The following is a 21,687-nucleotide window of genomic DNA, read 5'->3' on the forward strand; positions in this document are numbered from 1 at the left end:
TTAGGAGAGTATTATCTAGTAATACATCTTTTCATGCTTAGTCAGATGTTGTTAATTATAAATAAAAGTTGTTATGAGGGTAAAGACTGAACATTAGAAAACCTATTGTACTAGAAGGGTATTTCTCAGTCTGGCTTTCAAGTTTAGTAAGGCTTATTGCGGTGTTGTTGGCGTCATTTCACAGCTTGATGAAACCTGTTCAGAAGGCTGCTCAAAAGTGAGGAATTGTGGATGAAGACTGGTTGGATTTTTGCCGCCATCTCGCGTTTAAATAAGTGCAAGGGTTTTTTAAATTTGTTTTTTCCCATTGGTCGAACTACCAATACCTTCGAAAAGCCGTCATCTGATTGGTCGCTTTGTCTGAGAGACGATTCGCCGTATATCTAGCAGATGGCGGAGCCGGACATTAGGTGCTGCAGCTAGCTAATATACGTTTTTTATTTCTAAATGAAAAGTATTTAATTTACCGCTTTTCATAGTGTTTCAGTTAAACTAATATGCTGTTATGTAACGCTTTCACAAGCAGTTGTAAACCCGTTCAATGTGTTTGTTTTTGTACAGTATTTATTTTTTAGAACCAGCCCGGTTAGCATCTTTGTTGTAAGTTTAGGCCTACTCTTCCACCGCTTGTCGATTTTAACAATAGCTGCGATACACTCCCCTCCTTTTGCTTGTTTTGATTCATTCCAAGGATTATTTTTTTAAAGCAGACGAAGAAAGCATGGACAACAAATTGGTTTTGGTGCCATTCAGCAAGTGAGTCGGTTGTAATGTCGACAGACTTAATTTAACTGGAACTGGAAACATTTCGCGAGCTGCATCGTAAATTAAGGATCACAAAAGAAAGATGTCTAACGGCGCCGCAGGGAGTGGGGGTCTGGCTTGGATGGTAAGTTATTTCACTGTACAACCAATCACCTATTTAACTCGCATTCTCGGTATTATTCTATGTTTTTATGCTTTATAATTTTTTCTTTGAACTGTTTAAAATCTCCAAGGAACTATCTGTTTATTCTCCTCCCGAATCGGCTGCTACGTCCGTTTAAAAAAAATTGACCGGTCTCCATAGGCCGTTGCTTCGGTTTGGGACCCTTATTTATTGGGCAAGTATATTTACCAAGCTGGTAATGTCAGATAAGGGAGAGGAGTATCTTATGAGGGCTGTGGCAGCTACAATTTGAACGTTATTGCTGCTCAAAAGGGTTCATAGTGTGACACCAGTACATGAAGATGGGGAGCAACGTCGTTGCAACTCGATCAACTGAAAGTTGCCTTGGGGGCGGGGATATTAATGGAACCTTCTGTTTTGTGTTTTGGTTTGGCAGTCCACTGCGTTTAAACGTGCTGATAGTGAATCATTTGCATCAGTTGCATACGTACCCATTCTCTATAAGTACCAGGAATTCCCTTTGGTGCAGGGACTGACGGTTCACACCATCGGTAGATTTAACCTAGACTACCAAATTACTCCCCACTTACTCACCTTGACCATTAGGCAGCCCCAGAGTCAGACCTCGTTGAACTTTGGGGTCTCAGTAGGGTGTGCAGTTTATTACTGTATTAGTTAGTTTATATACTAGATATCGTGGCGTTTTTGCGCAGGGTAATATTTGGTATATGTAGTTTTACTAATTATAGCTCACCTACTTGAAAACAAGGTGACTGTAACAAAAACACTAAATCAAATACTTAGCTATGGGAAATCCTGCACTAAATGTGAGTAAAGGCAGCTGTTGTCACATTTTGTGTAAGCAGAGGTACAGTACCCATACTCTTTTGACATTTGTGGCAATACTGTGTGTCTTTGTCTCTTTGGGGAAGCACATTTAAAAAAATGTAATTGGCATTAAAAATGTCTAAGAATACTAGCCCAGACAGACAACAGCACTGTTCCAACACAACTACACGTAGAAACTGACGGTTGCAGAACATTTACCTACAATTGTCACAGAATTGAATGTTAAATAAAAATGCATTACTAAACCACAAGATCACAAATGATGTGTCACAGATCATTATCAACTGTCATAAAGTGCCAAGGTAAAAACAGTAAAACACATAGCCTACATCGTCTTGTGCCAGGCTCTAAGGTACATAGAATGGCTTTGAATTCATATTAATTTGCTCTGCTTGGTGTCAAATTTGCTTTGAAAATGTCTTTCGTTTTCGTCAGTTGTTCAGTAAATCTTTAAATTGTCATGCAGGGTATTCCTTTTGTATGGATGCACAAGGGAGGAGGTACTTTTTTTGTTTTTTGTGGGTCATCATTCTGGTCATTACTCTTATGAGGTGTCTGGACCTACATGATTACAATTCCTACTAGACAGCCAAGTGAGATAAAATTATGTGATTGCAGTATTTATTTACAATAACATCACATCATAAATGAAAAAAATATTTGGTAAATACGAAGGCATGCAGACATGCAGACCCCCCCCCCCCCCCCTTCTTATTTTTGTCTTGAATGTGAAATGTTTAACTTGTGAATGTCCAAAGCTCCCAAAATCCCACAAATGACAAGAATGTTTTTTCCAAAATGAAGGATACTTTATCTATAAACATAAAAAAATGATCCTTCTACACAGGAGGCTGCGAATGGCAGAGGTGATATTGCAAAGATGGAAGGGAACAAGAAAGACAAGGCAGGCTCCAAATTATCTGTGGAGAGAGTATACCAGAAGAAGACCCCACTAGAGCACATCCTTCTCCGTCCGGACACATACATCGGCTCAGTGGAGCCTGTCACTCAGGTGAGTTGGTGATTAACTGCCTTCTTTTGCAGACTCAAGCATAGACTTCCAGAATTGCACAATTTCTCTCCAAAAAAAAATTGTACTCATGTTCAAATCTGGCATAATTTCACAAACGTCTGTTATCTACTGAGGGGTCAATCGCCTTTCTATAAGACATTGGGACACAAGTTTTAATAGAGACGATCACATTAAGCTGCTGAATGGTTAAAATATTTCTGCTGCCCTCAGACTCTGTGTTGGTACTCAGAATGTCATTGAAAGAGAATGCTCGCAGCACATTTAACTGACTTTTTAGTCATTTCTGTAGCTTAGAACGAATTCTTTATGCAGTAATAGCCTAAATGACACACTCATTCATTTAAACTGACGCAGAGGGAGAAGACTTGTTTTACAAGACTAGGTCTGGACACAGGTAAAAGTAGTTATCTTTTAGTTAGTGCCGACTGTTGGCAGGAGAGGGATGGCGGTGCTTTAGTGTTTCATTGTGGTTTATTTGAGAAGACAAATCACAGTTCAAAATGAAAGTAAATAAATGGTAAATGGACTTGTACTTGTATAGCGCTTTTCTAGTCTAGCTGACCACTCAAAGCGCCTCTAACACTACATGCCACATTCGCCCATTCACACATCTTAAGTCTGTACATAACTACATGCTTTCTAACCATTCATACACACACATTCATACACCGATGGATGCATCGGTAGGTAGGGGTGGCACGGATCACAAAACTCACGGTTCGGTGTGTATCACGGTTTGAGGTCTACGGTTTACGGTTTTGTACGTTTTTTTTTTTTTTTTAACTTTTTTTAACTTTTAGCCCCATAATACACACCATTACACCAGTGGAACACTGTAATAATCGCTGAAAAGATTTTACTACCAGAAAGCTAGTATTTTGAGAGAGAAAGAGGGAAGACAATGGATGATTTCAACATGTTTTATATTTATTACTCAAAAAAAGTGTCAGGAATGTTTGCTGCCATCTGGTGGCATCTACAGGACAACCACAATAGAAATGGGAAAAAAGTGACATACCGTGGCTCCAGCCCCAACATGTTTCTAAAGCCTTCAGCCTCCACCACGCTATAGGGCTGCATGTCCTTCGCAATGAATATACCAATGGCTTTGGAAATTGATTTTGCTTTTGCGGTGTCCTCAGCCAGAGGCTGTTTAAATGCAGCGCTGAGTGTAAAGGGATTTTTGGCAGGCTCTCCTCTCCTCCCCTCCACTGACACACTTGGGAGATGTCTGCGCAAATGGCCGGACATATTTAAAGTGTTTCCACTAGCGTATGCAAGACGGGTTTTGCAATGCTTGCATGTCGTAATGGTTCGATCCACGCTTTTGTTGCCAGCATCGGCCCGCCTTCACTACTTCCACTTGCCGTGTTTGTGCACGCCGCCACACCTCTTCGCTTTCGCTTCTTTGACGCGAATTGAAACCATGTGCTAACATACGGGCTACAATGCGAATGTCGAACTTCTGGACACAGAAAAATTTAAAAAAATTTAAAAAATTAAACCGTGGACCCCGTACGGTTTGCACACGCCCCGCCCTGTGAGAAGCAAACCGTACGGTTCGGAGCGTCCACCAAAACCGTACCATGCCTATCGGTAGGGAGCGTGGGGTTCAGTGTCTTGCCCAAGGACGCTTCCTTGCCCGAGTAAGCCGGAGTCGGGCGGGTCGACTGCTCTTCCTCCTGAGCTACAGCCACCCCCTCATAAGTTTGTGAATAATCAGCGGGAATTAATTCTAAGGCATGTAGAAATAAGGTTACTGTTATTCAGCATTTGCTTCCACTACCTTTTCAAATCCAAATATAACATTTTTAGTTTGAGTTATTATTTGAAGGAATAATCTGTAGCTGAATCAGTAATTTAACAATTGTAATTAGCATTTTTAATTTCAATTCATAATTCCAAATCTACCTTGTGATTATTTAGGACTTCTTCTGATGTAGCTAAGGTCACACATGGCTTAAGAGGGTAGGGATGGGAATTGTTAAGAATTTAGTAATTCCGGCTCCATTATCGATATCGATTCGGCTCCTTGTCGGTTCTCTTATCGATTCTCATCCAGTTATATATAATACAAATTGCTTTGGTATCAGTAACACTTTAATTTCAAGTATGCATCAACATTTGATCTATTTTTGCCTCTGTCATTTTACTTTCCCCTGCTTCGATGAAAGGGGTAGCTACAGGTATGTGGGAGCCTGCCTCTGAGCCTGCCTCAGTCTTGTAGTCCTCGTCAACTAAATGTTAATATCAGATGGAAATTATTCATACAGTATGTCGCTAACATTATTACAATCAACAGGACCATGAAATTTTACATTACAGGGCTCTCAAGTTTTGAATGCAGGCACGTTGGGGCGGGCTGGTTGGACGGGTCGCAGGAATGGGGGTCTTTCATTAATAATAATAATGTTATTAGTGTTGTTATTAATAACTGCTCTGCTTTACATTGCTTTACATTGTTGCAAAGTAACTGCATGCTGTGTTGTCAAAAGTTTCAGCCTGTTGGAGGTATTTCCCCCCTTTGATGTGATCAAAGCTCTGCACATGTTGCCCCAGTATTGTCCTTTTTGGTGAAATATAACCAAACTTTGGAGCGCCTCGACGCCATGTTGGAAACATTTTGAGCCAAAATACGAAGTGTGCACATGACGTCATCGTACAAATGCGTCAGACGTTAGCAGAACCTATAAACGGGATTGTTAGGCAGGCGGATTAACGATTCCACGGAATCGAACTACTGGGAGCCAGTTCTCTTTGAGAACTGGTTCTCGATTCCCATCCCTACTAATAAGTGCCTACAGGTTCAGCTCCATGTTATCAAAATAATTGTTTATTACCTGCACCTTGCAATGCTGTACATTTAATGATTTTATTTCTTAACTTTTTCAGCCAATGTGGGTCTTTGATGAAGACATAGGAATGAACCAGAGGGAAATCACATATGTTCCTGGATTGTACAAAATCTTTGATGAAATTCTTGGTGAGTGAATCTGAACTGTTTATCTTACAGTTTGTGCACAGTTAGAAAAGTCTTTCTAAGTTTTTGGGTTTATTTTCACTGGTCAGCTTCCTTAACCCTCATACCTGATTTAAAACACAACTTAATTTCTGAAAAGGGACATTTTTGTCCCCTTTTAAAACGACCTAAAAACATCATATATTAATATTTTTTCCCACTTTTTTTTCAAAAATCTTTTATTCCACTTCAGTTCTGATCATAACTACCAAGTTTTCAATTATTTTCAAAAAAATTAACCCTTTAGATGCCAATTTGAACTTTTTAGCCCAAATTTTAAGCCTTTGGGTGCCAGTATTTTCAAAATATGGGATGCAGAGTGGAATTATTGAGTAGGGATAATTAGGGTCTGGGATATGTCAATGATTAGCAACAACATTGATTTTTAGGGATTTAAAATTTTTTTGTTATGCCTGATTTAAAAAAAAAAAAAACTCCTTAATTTCTGAAAAGGGCCATTTTTGTCCCCTTCTAAAATGATCCCCAAAATACCATATGTTAATATTTTTTTCCACTTTTTTTTTCAGAAATCTTTTCTTCCACTTCAGTTCTGATCATAACCACCAAGTTTTCAATTATTTTCAAAAAATTAACCCTTTAAATACCAGTGTATATGAGGTAAACACCAATTTCTGTTAAAAAACAGACACAAAAACTGCTATATTTTCAATATATGCAATGCAAAGTGAAATATTATATGGGGGATTATTAGGTCTGGGATATGTCATTGATGAGCTACAACATCAGTTTTATCAGCTTTTTAGTTTTTCTGCAATGGCAGATTACAGAAACGGCTCCCATAGACATCCATTATAATGAATACAGCATTAGTCTATGGCACACACACACGCGCAGTCCAGGATTATTTGGGGTTTTCGATGCTCATCTTCGCTGACCACTGGGTCCCTGTGCGCTGTGCTGAGGAGGAGAACATTTTCCGCCTCTTCAGCACATATGACATGCGATATGCAGATTACAGAAAGTGTGTGTTGCAGTGAAGGCCAATGTTGAGGAGCACCACAGGTCTGTGGCTCACTTGCAGATGGACTGGGGGAAGCTCAGGCTTATTCCTTCTAATGGTCCCAACCATGGCGAGTTTTCATTTGAGCAAATCTTCATTCCAATACTTGAAGAGAGCAATTTAGCTTATTATTTATATATTATTATTTAGCTTATTAGCCCATAACGTAGGCCGATAAATTTTAACACAGCGTCTAAAGTCTGCCACTCCCAAACCCTTCATCGGTAAAACGGCCGATGTACGACCGTACTGAAATATTCATATCATTCATATCTTAGATGTCTTTGGAAGGCTATGAGCAGCGCACGTCACAGGCAACCCACACTTTGATGCCATATTTTGGGGGTTTGCTGGGGATATACTGCAGAAACGCGCAGCGACCCTGAAAGGCCTTCAGCTTCTCATCGATGCAGACTTCTCTGCCCGGGGTGAAGAGGCGGGCGAGTCGGCTCTCCCACTTCTCCCAAAGAGCTGCAATCAGAGCCAGTTTGCCATGTCGCTGTCGATGGGGTCGTGTCAGCTGGTCATCAAACAAGGGAATCAAATCTTGTGCGAGCCATGGTTTGCCTGAACATGGCCCATCCAGTGCATCCCACAGACTGAGGGTGCTCTCACCTCGTGAGTGATGCACCGCGGCGAGGATGAGCAGCTCAAGGAAGGCCTGCAGCTCTCCTTTGTTGGTGTCCCTTCAGGCCTCTGTGGTGCGTCTGCCTTCCAGGTTGGTGAATTGAATGATTAGCTCCATCAGCTCATCAGTCAGAAAAAGATCCCAGGTGGACTTCACATCGGTTATGCGGGCGCATGCATAGGTGGTCGGTCCAGGACGAGCACAGGGCGCTGGCAGGTATCGGAGGGTGTTGGCGTGGTTGTCAGACCAGGATATCTTGCCATTTTTTGACACCCACAGAATATCCAGGCCAGCAGTCTCATCGGTTTCATCCTCCGTGCTGTTATAATCAGAGCTGCTGGAGGGAGGGTGAGTTCCCATTCTTCATCTGAGGAGTCATCAGAGGAGGATGAATAGAGAGAGTCGCTGTGCCCTGGTCTGAGGACTTGCTCCACGGCTTGGGCAACGCTGAATTTTTGTGCCATGCCTTCCAAACTTCCTCCTTCGAGGTGAATCAGGAGAATGAGAAATGTGCACAGCTCTGGTATTCTCATGCTGGTGGAGCTGTCGTTGACAAACGAGGGTGCTTTCATCATGTTACCTCAAAGAAACCCAAACTATTTCTCAGTCTGACGAGCTCAAAACATCACTGGGGTCACACAGGTGTCCGTGTGTGTGTGTATGCGTGTCCGTGTGTGTGCGTGCGTGTGTGTGTGTGTGCCATAGACTAATGCTGTATTCATTATAATGGATGTCTATGGGAGCCGTTTCTGTAATCTGCCATTGCAGAAAAACTAAAAAGCTGATAAAACTGATGTTGTAGCTCATCAATGACATATCCCAGACCTAATAATATTTCACTTTGCATTGCATATATTGAAAATACAGCAGTTTTTGTGTCTGTTTTTTAACGGAAATTGGTGTTTACCTCATATACACTGGTATTTAAAGGGTTAATTTTTTGAAAATAATTGAAAACTTGGTGGTTATGATCAGAACTGAAGTGGAAGAAAAGATTTCTGAAAAAAAAAGTGGAAAAAAATATTAACATATGGTATTTTGGGGATCATTTTAGAAGGGGACAAAAATGGCCCTTTTCAGAAATTAAGGAGTTTTTTTTTTAAAATCAGGCATAACAAAAAAATTAAAAATCCCTAAAAATCAAAGTTGTTGCTAATCATTGACATATCCCAGACCCAATTATCCCTACTCAATAATTCCACTCTGCATTCCATATTTTGAAAATACTGGCACCCAAAGGCTTAAAATTTGGGCTAAAAAGTTCAAATTGGCATCTAAAGGGTTAATTTTTTTGAAAATAATTGACAACTTGGTAGTTATGATCAGAACTGAAGTGGAATAAAAGATTTATGAAAAAAAAGTGGGAAAAAATATTAATATATGATGTTTTTAGGTCGTTTTAAAAGGGGACAAAAATGTCCCTTTTCAGAAATTAAGGAGTTTTTTTTTTTTTTACACAATGAAAAATTGCATTGTATATGATGTGTGTTTGAAATTCGAAAAAATTGTCAAAAATGCACAACTGGACCAAATATGAGGAGTATCACTATCTACAGTGTGAAATTAGAGGAGAAAGTTCACCCCAAGTGGACAAAAATGTCCCCTATCAGGGATAAGGGTTAACTTAATTTGCTCTTGATAAGGCCCAACAGGGCTTATGTATGACTGGTTGTGGACATTGGTTCCACAAAGCAGACATTTATGACACATTTAATTTTGAACCATTTTAGTGTTTGTGGCAGATTACAGTCAGAGCTGAAATCTTATTTATTTTCCCCTCTAAAGTGGTCAGTCAGGTTCCTTTTTGAATAAAGGTTAATACAGCAGTCTGGCTGTTGGATATTTATAGAATAGATTATAAAAATACTGTATTCATTATTTCCATGGCTCAATTAAATGAAGAAATAATGCAGTGCTTAATGATGTCTGTGTTACTAAAGTGAACTTGATTAATCAACTTTTAAATGATGCCACTCAAAACTCTTGGTAATGATTACTTTGCTGTCTATGCATTATGCCTTTCTAACTGTGTGTTTGATGATTTATGACACAGTTTCTTAGTCTCAGTTTTACTGTGGGGCTCATTTTCAAAAGCCATCTGGAGACTTTTTAGACATTGAGTTAAAGAAAGTTGGTTAGATTTCACACAAGTGTTTCTATATCGAGAATAGCTATAGTTATAATTCTTCCAACATGAGAAAAACATTTCAGACATGCAGGAAGTGGCTTGTGGAAACGTGAACGGTTTTAAAGAGGATTCACAAGTTAAACGAAGTTAAAAGCTGACATTTACACTGATCCAGTACTAGCGTTGTTTTTTCTTTAAAGGGATATGCCACCCCCAGGCCAAATTAAGTGTATCCCCGCATTCCCGATACATAAATAAGTGTGTGGGAGCGTTTTCCTGGCGACCCAGGCATTGTCCGAATCTCACAGCACTGACCACTGCTTGGTTGCGCGTAATACATACATGCTAGCGTCGCCAGCGTCGCCACTCGAAATATTTCGCCCAACGTGAATTAATTTACTTGATTTACCTTCTAATTACTGTGTGAGTGGTGTACTTTCACATCGAGTGCAAATGACTGTGTAAATCAACACAGAAGGCTTGCTTTGCTCATGTCGGTTTGGGAACTAGTTTCTAGTGCGGAAAAACACAGCCGAAGCACACTCCCCGCTATGTCATTGGGAATACCCCCCTGGCTGCTTCACACTGGTTTGTTTGAGGAAAGCGGGGGTGGGGATTCCCAAAGACGTAGCGGGGAGTGTGCTTCGGCTGTGTTTTTCCGCACTAGAAACTAGTTCCCAAACCGACATGAGCAAAGCAAGCCTTCTGTGTTGATTTACATAGTCATTTGCACTCGATGTGAAAGTACACCACTCACACAGTAATTAGAAGGTAAATCAAGTAAATTAATTCACGTTGGGTGAAATATTTCGAGTGGCGACGCTGGCGACGCTAGCATGTATGTATTACGCGCAACCAAGCAGTGGTCAGTGCTGTGAGATTCGGACAATGCCTGGGTCGCCAGGAAAACGCTCCCACACACTTATTTATGTATCGGGAATGCGGGGATACACTTAATTTGGCCTGGGGGTGGCATATCCCTTTAAGACAAATGATTATCCTTTTCATTCTTGATTCAATTCAATTCATTTTTATTTATATAGCGCCAAATACAACAAATGTCATCTCAAGGCACTTAGATAGTAAGTCCAATTCAAGCCAATTGGAATTCAATTCATTGTAATCATAATTATTCATAAAATAATCCAATTCGTTCATATATAGCCAATTCAAAAACAATTTCCTAGCTAAGGAAACCAACAGATTGCACTGAAAACTTTTTGTTTTTCGGTCCAATCTCCCGTCCTGAGCGTGCCTGAGGCGACTGTGGAGAGAAACGACTCCTTTTAACAGGAAGAAACCTCTGGCAGAACCAGAACCAGGAAGGGTGGCCATCCGCCTCCACCAGCTGGGGTTTGAGAGGACAGAAAAAGAGGGGAAAAAACCACTGTAACACCATTCAAAGGATATCTGTTGGAACAGGGAAACACGAGTTAATGACCACAATAATATCACATATACATAAAGAGAGTAAAGTGAGGAAAGGTGTGACAGATGAGCTCCCCAGCAGTCTGGGCCTATAGCAGCTTAACTATGGGATGTTTCAGGATCACCTGAGCCATCCCTAACAATAAGCTTTATCAGAAAGGAAAGTTTTAAGCCTGATTTCAAAAGTGGAAAGGGTGTCTGCTTCCCGGACATTTTCGCATATCATATTCGCAGATCATTAGCAGTGACCAACAAAAAGACCTCTTTTCACCTTAATATGTTAGGGTATAACAACATAACAAACTCCTTCATTTTTCATCTCAGTGGATTTCAAAATGACATCTGTCATGAGTACAAATAGAACTGGTCAAACAGATAAACAAAGATTTACAAAGATATTTTGGTAACAAGAAATTGTACACTAGCATCTCCTTTTACTTCTGTTGTCCATGTTGGGGTGGTGCAACCTTTAAAATTGGCTTCCTCATTAGTAGAGTGAGTTTGGTCTTGTCATGGAACTCCCAGCAAGCCCCTTCTTAACTTCCAGTTGGTGTCCCCTTTCACATTCTGAAGCTTGATCTCAATTATTGCCCATTATGAAGAGTTTGGTTTATTGATTGTTAATTCTTAGGGAATTATTATAAGGGAGAATTGGACTTCTTTTCTTTAGAACGCGTTCACTGTAGATTTCAATTCCCGACTGAACACAACTTTCGTAAAAAGAGCAACTGGACCTATGTTTTCATTTAATAACACATCACTAATGAATGACACAAAAACAGAAAAAAATTCTCCGCATAGTTGTTATTATTACATTACTCGTGATTACTACAATTCTGGACACTGAGAGAGATACTGGAGACAACTTTGCTCTTTTCTTGGCAGGATCAATATCTTTTGCACAACTTGGTGTGCACACAGGGATTTTTTTTTCCTGTGTGGGAGCAAGTCAGACAGGCACATTTCATTGTTCTGAACTGTTCTAAACAAGTGGCTAGTGCTTGTAATGCACATGGCTTAAGATAAAGTTGATGGCAGGACTTTTGTGAATAGTCTGTTTTGTCACCTGACTAGAGTGATATAAAAGAGCTGGGCTGGTGCCTGGTTTTGGAGTGATGTTTGACTGTATCACCTTGAGCTCTGATGGCACTTCTTTTGATGTTTTCTGAATTATAGACTTAAAACAATTTGGTGGAAGGAAATGTTTATTAATTGATTGTTAAAAGATTACCATTCGCTAATTCTATTAATGAAAAGATTGGTTGAATACCTCTTTGTGTTTAACTTTGTGTTTTTCTGTTTTTTCTTGATAGTCAATGCAGCAGACAACAAACAAAGGGACAAGAACATGACTGGCATAAAAGTCACCATTGACCCGTGAGTACAGTCATTATGTAATCACTAAAAATAGTGAATTCCTGTCAAAATACTGATTAATATATAGTAGGTCTGGGCGATAGAACGAAAACGATATCGAGGAATAACATTTGCTCGATTGAGATATAAAACATGGTAGATATACTTTTCGATAGATTACATTTGTCTATCTTTTGACAGACAATACGAATAGCCAATGACAATGAGTTGCGCTGCGCTGAACCAATCACATGGCTGGAATAGAGCCATGCCAGCAGCTAGTCGTGGCGTGTTGGTTTGTGCTGCTGCAGCCGTATAAAAAAAGAAAATGAGTGAAGACACAGCCAAGGCGTAAGGGATGATATTGTTGATAAGAAGGGTCCCGAAAAGTTCGGTGGTGTGCAGATATTTTGGTATTTGAAGTCCGACACGACACAGAGTAGTGTGCACTGCAAATCATGTCGAGCACATGTTCCGACAAAGACGGGGAACACCGCTAATCTGTTTCATCACCTGAAGCAGCGCCACCCGTTAGAGCACAGAGAATGCAAACTTTTACAAACACAGCCCGGAACAAGTGCTAATCTTCCCCCAATAACAACGCCTGTGCAGCAGCAGCAGAAGACCACAGAGCCTGCTTTATCCAGCGCCATGTTGTATGACAAAAAATCTAAGGGACACCGTGATATTACAAATGCAGTAGCTTATTGTACTGCAAAAGATTAGAAATGAACCTTCTGATATCTTCAAATCTCAGTTAAGAGTAACAGGGAACATTTAAAATTCACAAAATAGTGATATGTTTTAAATTGTGATATAATATATATATCTATATATATATCGACTGATATTTAAAAAAAATTCAAATAAATCATGAAATGACTTTTTCCCATATTGCCCAGCACTAATATATAGTTATTAAAAGAAGAAAGAAAAAAATAGCCTCTTGTTGAAGCTAAATACTGTCTTTCTCCTATTATTTTGTTGTCTCTCACTAAATAGTGATACTGATGCTTTGGATGAGAATTGACCTTGTGTATATTCAGCTTTCAGTTCTATGTCCTCATGCAGTATGACTTGGGTAACCTGAATGCCTACAATAAATGAAGCAAATTTATAGCATGATTCCAGGTTATACAATTAAATGGTACAAGCACTTGTTTTTTTTTTTTTTAATGAAATTTACCTTCAGAATGCCAGTTATATCCACATCTTTCTGCTTTAACATCAGTATATCTTTTCAGCCAATCTTCCTCTCTGTAATGTTCTCTAATGTTCCCTGCTATGTGTTTTTATTTATTTATTTATTTTTTTTAGAGTTGTTTATGCTCCTGTTATATAGCTCCCTCAGACTGTTTGTGGCTGAGCTGACCAAACACACATTTATCTCTCTTTTGGGGCACCACAGAACAAACCACATTTTATATCGGGGTTAGAAGGCTCTATAGATGTAATAGATTTTTTTAATCATTAATTGCATTTCAACACAGAATATGAGCTTGTTTCGTTAAATCGTCTTCACATGTTGAACATATGCTGTTCCAACTACACAAGCTCCGCTGTTGTTCCAGATTCACTCTTCGTGTCCAAACATATTTCAGCAGTGCAAATAACAGAATAGAATTTCTGCAGGCCATCCAGAATTGATAAATTTACAGTTACAGAAAAACTCTTATTTTGATAAAGAGATAACTTATTTAATAGGGAGATGGCTGTAGCTCATTAGGAAGAGCAGTTTTCTGCCAATCAGAAGGTTGGCTGTTCAGTTCCCGGCTTTTCTGCACCTAATGTCAGAGCAGGCAAGGCGCTAAACCCCTTGGACCTTCGATGCGTCGACATCTAAATGTGTGATTAAGAAAGAAGCGCTGTGTAGCCTGAACATTGTTTAGAATAAGATGTACTTTGAATTTCCCCCATTGGGGGATGAATAAAGTATTTTTCTATTCTATTTCTACTGGAAGAGTGAGTGTGTGAATGGGGCTTGTGACTTTAAGTGGTCAGCAACTCTAATAAAGTGCTGTTTAAGGAGAGCCCATTTACCATTTAAAGCCTTTAGAGCTGCGTAACAGCCTGTGTTTCGCTTGCAAACTTTTTTTTGCATATAAAAATGCGCCCCTAATTAAGGAAGTCTTTGGTAACTACAGAAGGGACAAATGAACAGGTGGAATGTTAGAGGTGAACAGTGATTTATTTAGCCTTTGTAACTCATCCCTGTTATGTTATTTTTCGCCTCCAGTGAATCTAACACAATTTCCATCTGGAACAATGGTAAAGGAATTCCTGTGGTAGAACACAAGGATGAGAAGATGTATGTTCCAGCTCTCATATTTGGCCATCTGCTCACATCCAGCAACTATGATGACGAGGAGAAGAAGGTTACTGGTGAGAACCGTTATCTTACAAGGCGACATATGCTGCTTTTTATGATAAGGGTCCTATACATTTAGAACCCAGAATTACTTGGATGCTATTTGTTTTTAGTTTTAATTTTTGAAGAATATTCTCGACAAAATTCGGGAAATGAATTAAGACTTGCAGCACTTCAATACGTAGAATCCTCTCTATGGGCATGTTAAATATGGATAAATTAAAACAATAATTAACTTTTGACATAATTGAGCTGCCTTCACCGCTGTCTTCTGTTTTTTTTTTTTTTTTTTTTTTTTTTTTTGGTGATCTCTGAGTTTAGCTTTTGCCTCCAGGAAATGAAAAGTAGCTTTATATGGTTTAAATCAAGTGGTTGATGCAGCCATCACAGAATATTTCTCCTTTTTGCCTTAAAAAAGTCTTGGATTTCTTTTGCAGTACATTTGGAGTACAGTATTTTTGCATTATGAGCCACTGTCTACATTTGTACAACTGTGCTACATTTGGCTGAACCAAGGCAAACAGCATTTCTAACTACACTTAAATTCAGACCTCTCTTCGACATCATCAATAAAACTAGCAACCTAGTGTTAATGAAAGTCATGCATGCCAGTGACATGAAGCTGCTTCAACATGTTGCTCTGAAAAACAATTTTATTATTATTTTTTTAATATATGTATGTATATACACTACTGACAAAAAGTTAGGGATATTTGACTTTTGGGTGAAATTTCAGGATGAACCTAAAATGCATTATAACATTTTACAGGTGAACATAATGTGACCTTCTGCAAACTTTTGAATGCACATGTTCAACTGTTCAACGTTTCAGTACTTTTTTCACAAGTTGCTGTTCTCTAACAAGGAGCTTAACGGCAAAATCCACAACACGTGTTTGATCCATGAATTGACCAATGCATTTCCTGGTTCAGTTAGAAATGGGCATAAACAGTCCTCCTCATCATGCGGTTCACATTTTGACATAAGACCAAGACGACACCTAACAATTGATCAACAGTACCTTGCCATTGCGAGGCTTCAAACAGGATGTTCTCAGACGGATGTGGCCGCTGAGCTTAGAGTGCCATCAGCAGGTTGCAACAGAGATACAGATAGACTGGAACAGTCACAGAAAGGCATAGAAGTGGACGTCCTTTGGCCATATTCCACACTGATGACCGCTTCATTGTGAACGGTGCCCTGCAGAACCGGATTATGAATGCCACTCAACTCCAGGCACATTTAAGGGAGACGAGAGGCACCCGAGTGTCACATCAGACCATTCGAAACCGTTTACATCAGCGTGGTCTGCGTGCTAGACCAGTGGTTTTCAAAGTGGGGGCCGCTAGGGGGGCCTCCGAAAATTGGAGTGAAGATAAGAAAAAAATGCAAAAATAAAAAAATAGAAATAAATGTTTTTTTAAACATCATTATAAAAAATTATCACATTTTTTTAATCAGTATTGTAAAATACAATTTATAATAATATATCATATCGAAATGTTATTTGCCATGCTTGTCTTTCTGATTGGCTGCCAGTCAAAACATCGTAGACCTGGCGGTTTGCGCCTGTTCTCAAGCTGCTCTGCTCCTCAAGCTAGCGTGTAGGTACCTAGCCAAAATGGACAGATTTTTGACGAAGAGACCGAAAGAACTGGCCGACTAAAATCAGAAAATATGGTGCAGCATACATTAAGTTTGGCTTTACAGCCATACAGAAAAATGTCGTCCTCTGTCTGGAGACCCTCTCAAATGAGTGTTTAAAACCTTCGAAACTTCAGCGTTACTTGATACAAAAACATCCGGCAGAGTCCGAAAAAATGGTTGACTTCTTCAGACGTAAAGAAGAGCATTTAGTCAGGCTGCATTCACACAGGGAGCTACTGTCCGTGAATAAAAGCAAGAAAATACGTTCTAAAAGTTTTTTTTACATATTTTGTAGCATTGTCTGTGGTTTGCAAAGGGGGTCCCCGGCCAGAAGCTAATACTGTTTGGGGGGCCTTGGCATGGAAAAATTTGGCGAACCCCTGTGCTAGACGACCTGCAAGGGTACCTGATCACACCACCAGGCACAGGTGTCATCGTCTTGCACGGGCCAGGGAGCATTTACGCTGGACGAGGGACAAGTGGGACTCAGTGCTGTTCTCTGATTGATGGATAGATACTTTATTGATCCCGAAAGAAATTCAAGCATCCAGTAGCAAAATATAACAATAAAAATGTTTTATACAACTATAAACTATTTGAAAATATAAAGTGGCCGTACAAGTGCCATCACTGAGAGCTGTTGTACTGCCTGATGGGACAAAAGAGTTCTTGAGTCTGTTGGTGGAGCAGGATTGAGACAGCCGTTTCACGTTGAGCAGAAATGATGGCCTCAAGTGATGTCGGAGATATCAAGGAGAGCGCTGTGCATGAGCCACTGTTGTCACCAGACGAGCCTTTGGTGGTGGTGGTGGTGTTACAGTGTGGGTAGGTGTGTCAGTACAGAACTGCCCTACACTTTGTGAATGGTACAGTGCCAAGCCGATACTACCTCAATAACATAATGAATCTCAGTCATTGTGCCCCTGCATGAACAACACAGGCCTAATTTCATCTTCGTGGCTGACAATGCTCCAGCTCACCGAGGTTGCATCATCAGGGAACGGCTGCTGGAGACTGGGGTACCTCAGATGGAGCGGCCTGCACTTTCTTCAGACCTGAACCCATTAGAAAACCTTTTTGATCAGCTGAGTCGCCGTGTAGAGGCTCGTAACTCTACCCCAGAATCTCAATGACCTGAGGGCTGCCCTTAAAGAAGAGTGGGATGCCACGCCTCAGCAGACGAGAAGTCGCCTTGTGAACAGCACGAGACGTCGTTGTCAAGCTGTATTTGATGCTGAAGGGCACATGACAAGTTATTGAGACACTGAGATTTTTTGTTGTGGTACACCCACCACTGTTGTTGGCTTTTGTTTCAATAAATTGTTTGAGATGAGGAAATCATCACTGCATGCCGTACTTTCATGATAATATAACTGTAGCGTGAACTTTTTACATTTTCCATAAATTTCACCCGAGAGCCAAATATCCCTAACTTTTTGTGAGTAGTATTTTTAAGAATTGTAAGTGAACACCTAAACTGCACATAAACACGTGCGTGCACCCAAGCACACACAAACTTGCAGTGGAAAGAGATTTCACTGCTATGCTGATGATGTGGCCCAAGGGCCCCTGAGGAACCCCACAGGTAACATAGTGGGGCCTTGATTTAGCATCCCCCAGGGTCAAATACTCAGCTCTTCCTGTCAGGTAGGAGTGGAACCATCTAAGAACGGTTCCAGAGCCAACGGTCAGCAGTGGATGGTGTCGATTTATTTATTTATTTTCTGGAGCAACAAAGGTGTTGCATTTATTGCATTGTTCCTCTGTATTGTTCGGGTAAGAGTAAATTTGTGGTTTGAGAAGATGATTTATGGTTGAGAAAATGTTTTTTGGAACTGCCAGGACTGTTTTTAATGATGTTGGAGTGGTACCATGACCTTGCAATGGTGAGGGATTTAAATTAAGTTTGTTTTGATGCTGACGGTAGGCCAATTTGTGTACTGTCGAGCCTGAAGCCGGAAACCTCCACTCCAGAGCACATTCTGCTGTTTTTATATTCCGCTGTTCGTCTGTGAACAACGGGGCAGAGGATGTGAATGACACTGATCTTCTTTTGAGTCGGGCGTGTCTTTCAAGGATCTGTTGAAGAATTTTGTTCCAATAATCAACAGATTTGGATGTCAGGGAAAAGGTGAGGAACAGTGCAGAGATTTCTAGTCAGTTGTCGGGATGTTAGGGTCGTTTTTGTTTTTTTGATTTTTTTTCCCCCCAAATTTCTGAACTGTATTTGTCATTTTGGCTTGATGTATGATCCCTGCAATGACACTTCAAATGAAGTTTTATGATCAGACACACCCATGTATACAGACACATGTATATTGTATAATGCAGACACGCGTAATGTAATACACATATATAATGCAGACACACCTGGACATAGGGGAACAGTCCATGGTTACCAGGTCAAGGACATGCCCCCGAGTGTGTGTGGGAACATCAACATGCTGCTTGAGATTGTGAGAGTTGAGGAACTATATGAATCCTGCAGAGTGACAGGAGGGAGAGTCGTTATGGATGTTGACATCTCCAAGTATTAGGACATTAGTTGATGTAGTACATAGTGACATGTGAAGCTCTTGTATTTCTGTAATGAAGACCGGGTTTGGTTTTGGTGGTCGGTAAATGAGGACAATTGACAAAGGGAGTGGATGCTTACATCAAAGTGATAAGCATTCGTATGAGGAGAGTTTGGGTAGATGGATAGTGTACAGCTCAAGGCTAGTATGGTGAACTACTGCCTGAGCTCCATCACCACCTGAGCTGCGGGCCTTCGCCAAATAAGAATATCCAGATTGACGGGTCTCAATCAGGTTACCATGTCTCTGTTAGTCCAATAAAGTCAGTCTTTTTGTCTAGAATGTGATTGCGTATTAGGCAACATTTATTGGAGAGAGACTGGGTATTGAATAGTCCAAATTTACGTCCCGAGGGAGACCGCACCAGCACCAGGTTGGCATTTACCAAGCTGGAGCAGATGGCCCGTCAGACGCTCACGGGTCAGGCAGTGATTACCTCCAGGTTAAAAAGCAAGGTACCAGTTAGGTCCTATACAATTGAGCAATTCAGTCTGGTGGATTTTACGGATTTCTGGTGGATTTAGATTTTGGCGACTTGGTCAAAGACAATTGGACAAAACCACACTGTTGGAGAAGCTAAGAACAGCCGCAAACGTACTGTATTTCTATATGTGGCAGGAATCTTAGAGAAACTGAGAAGCACTTCAATCCCAAGAACACCCTCAGACAGAGACTGGTTCGCCCAAAGGACAAAACACCCAAACACAAACTGAGTGGCGTTGCTCCACAAGCACATGGCACAACATAAAGGGCCGTGTATACTTCGCAGCAGTGTGTCGCAGTGAGCTTGTCACAGACATGACGCAGTTATTTTTGATTTATGCCCAATTTTGAAGCGCGGTCTGCGCTATGTTAATTCCACGCCACAACGCAAGAGGGACAATCACGAACAAGCTAGGATTGTGGGTGTGGTGGATGGCGTGTTTCTCTTCCGGTTACGGAGGTCATTCAACAACAATTTCGACTGGACGAATGCGCACTTTGATTGAGATGTAGCTGATCGATCTAGAAATAGAAGAAATATTGCTACTACTGGAGCTGGCAGAGAGGCGAAAGATTCATCACGGTTAGCACGGTTAGCGTCACCATTAGCCGGTTAGCAAACCGGAAATACGCATAGTGTAGAGCGGATGTAGAGTTGACCAATCAGAGGCCTCCTTTCTCTCCTCCCTGCGACGATATCTGCGGCACTGTCTGCGATGAGTTACAATTTTGGGGAGGTGCACCAGAGTGTCTGCGTAAAGGGGGGGGGCATGTCTGCGTTAACTGCGACACACACGCAGACGACCTGGTTTCCGACCATAAACCGCCCTTAAGAGAGCCAGCTTTTCAGGTCAAGGCCCAGCAGTGCACCTACATCTGAAGGAAAAGGGACACTCAAGGACAGTAATGTCCACATTCTGGACAGAGAAAACACATGGTGTGAAAGATGAGTCAAGGAAGCCATCTATGTTTAACTGGAGAAACCATCATTGAACAGAGGAGGTGGTCTCAGGTATCACCTTCCCAGCACCTACAATGCAGCATTGTCTCTCCTTCCCAGGCAGTTTCACAACCACTCACACTTTGGATCTTGTGACCAAGACTCGCCCTTTCGGGCAAATAGACAATTCATAGGTAATAATGATTCAAATGACAGGCATATTGGTCAGGGGGCTCAGTGACTGTAATGACCCTCTCTGCATATAAGCTGATACTCCCCACCATCTAGTTTAGAAGAAGAAGCCTTTCGGATGAAAGGTGAAACACCTTAACGCCTATTGTCGCATACCGGTATATGCTACAAACCGTTTGACTCAATCAACCAGCTGAGATAGCATCTTCATTCCCTCAATGCCGGTTAATAAGCAACATACCAAATTGACTCCAAATTGACCAGAATGCCTGTTGTCGCAAATTTGCAACATACCAAAATTTCTATTTATTTTTTGTGCAAAAGTGAAATTGATAATCTCAGAATTATTTACCATCTACTTAAAGGCTAAAACACACACAAAACATTTTTTTATATACAGCTATATAAATTCAGGTGTTAAGGGGTTAAATATCCAAGAAGAATTATTGCCATTAATCATGCTCTTATGGTTACCATGAGCTGGATGACTGAGAATCTTCGTCAACACATTACTAACTAATGTCTATTTGTTTGTGTTTAGGTGGAAGGAACGGGTACGGTGCTAAACTCTGTAACATCTTCAGTATCAAGTTCACAGTGGAAACAGCCTGTAAAGAGTACAGACACAGTTTCAAACAGGTGAGGTGTCTCTTCTCTTAATTAGACTACAGGCTGAATGCAGTAAGTTTGATACTGATATAATTACCATATCTCTTTCTAAAAGTTAATGTGTCTGTAGACTTTAGTTCCCACTGCTTGAATACAAGGTAACAAGACCTTTTCTTGGTTTTTGAAGACATCTCTCATTCAAAAGACTTTTTCAGAAGAATATAGTAAAAAAAAATATATATATTAAGTGATATATTCTGCAATGAAAGTTTGAATACATTTTAGTTTATATCCTATCCTTATCAAAAATCAGAAAATTGTCTTTTCAATTAAAAAAAGGTGGAAAAAACACAATACTTTCAGTAAATGGTGCAATTCTTGAAGTAGCATGTAGTTGTTTACAGGGTTTAGAATTTGTTATATGATGTACTCAAAGTTAATGTCACTCATACTCCCCACCAGGCCATGGTCTGTCTTGTTTATTAAGTGGAATTGCTGATTGTAACAATTTTGTATAAAAA

The 21,687-nt window shown here is 40.4% G+C and overlaps 1 protein-coding gene across 2 annotated transcripts in view; it reads left to right on the plus strand.

Annotated features, from left to right (window-relative positions):
* The first annotated feature begins 372 nt into the window (after positions 1-372).
* The window catches only part of top2b (DNA topoisomerase II beta), a 49,258-nt gene continuing 27,943 nt past the window's right edge, over positions 373-21,687 (plus strand). For both annotated transcript variants that reach the window (XM_075450190.1, XM_075450191.1), the window contains exons 1-6: positions 373-889; positions 2,586-2,750; positions 5,664-5,754; positions 12,309-12,372; positions 14,588-14,733; positions 21,099-21,196. In XM_075450190.1, coding sequence (XP_075306305.1) covers positions 848-889; positions 2,586-2,750; positions 5,664-5,754; positions 12,309-12,372; positions 14,588-14,733; positions 21,099-21,196 — 606 coding nt within the window. In that variant the 5' untranslated portion in view covers positions 373-847. The remainder of the gene's footprint in view (positions 890-2,585; positions 2,751-5,663; positions 5,755-12,308; positions 12,373-14,587; positions 14,734-21,098; positions 21,197-21,687) is intronic.

Source organism: Odontesthes bonariensis, chromosome 18 (genome assembly GCF_027942865.1).
Source record: "Odontesthes bonariensis isolate fOdoBon6 chromosome 18, fOdoBon6.hap1, whole genome shotgun sequence".
NCBI lineage: Eukaryota > Metazoa > Chordata > Actinopteri > Atheriniformes > Atherinopsidae > Odontesthes > Odontesthes bonariensis.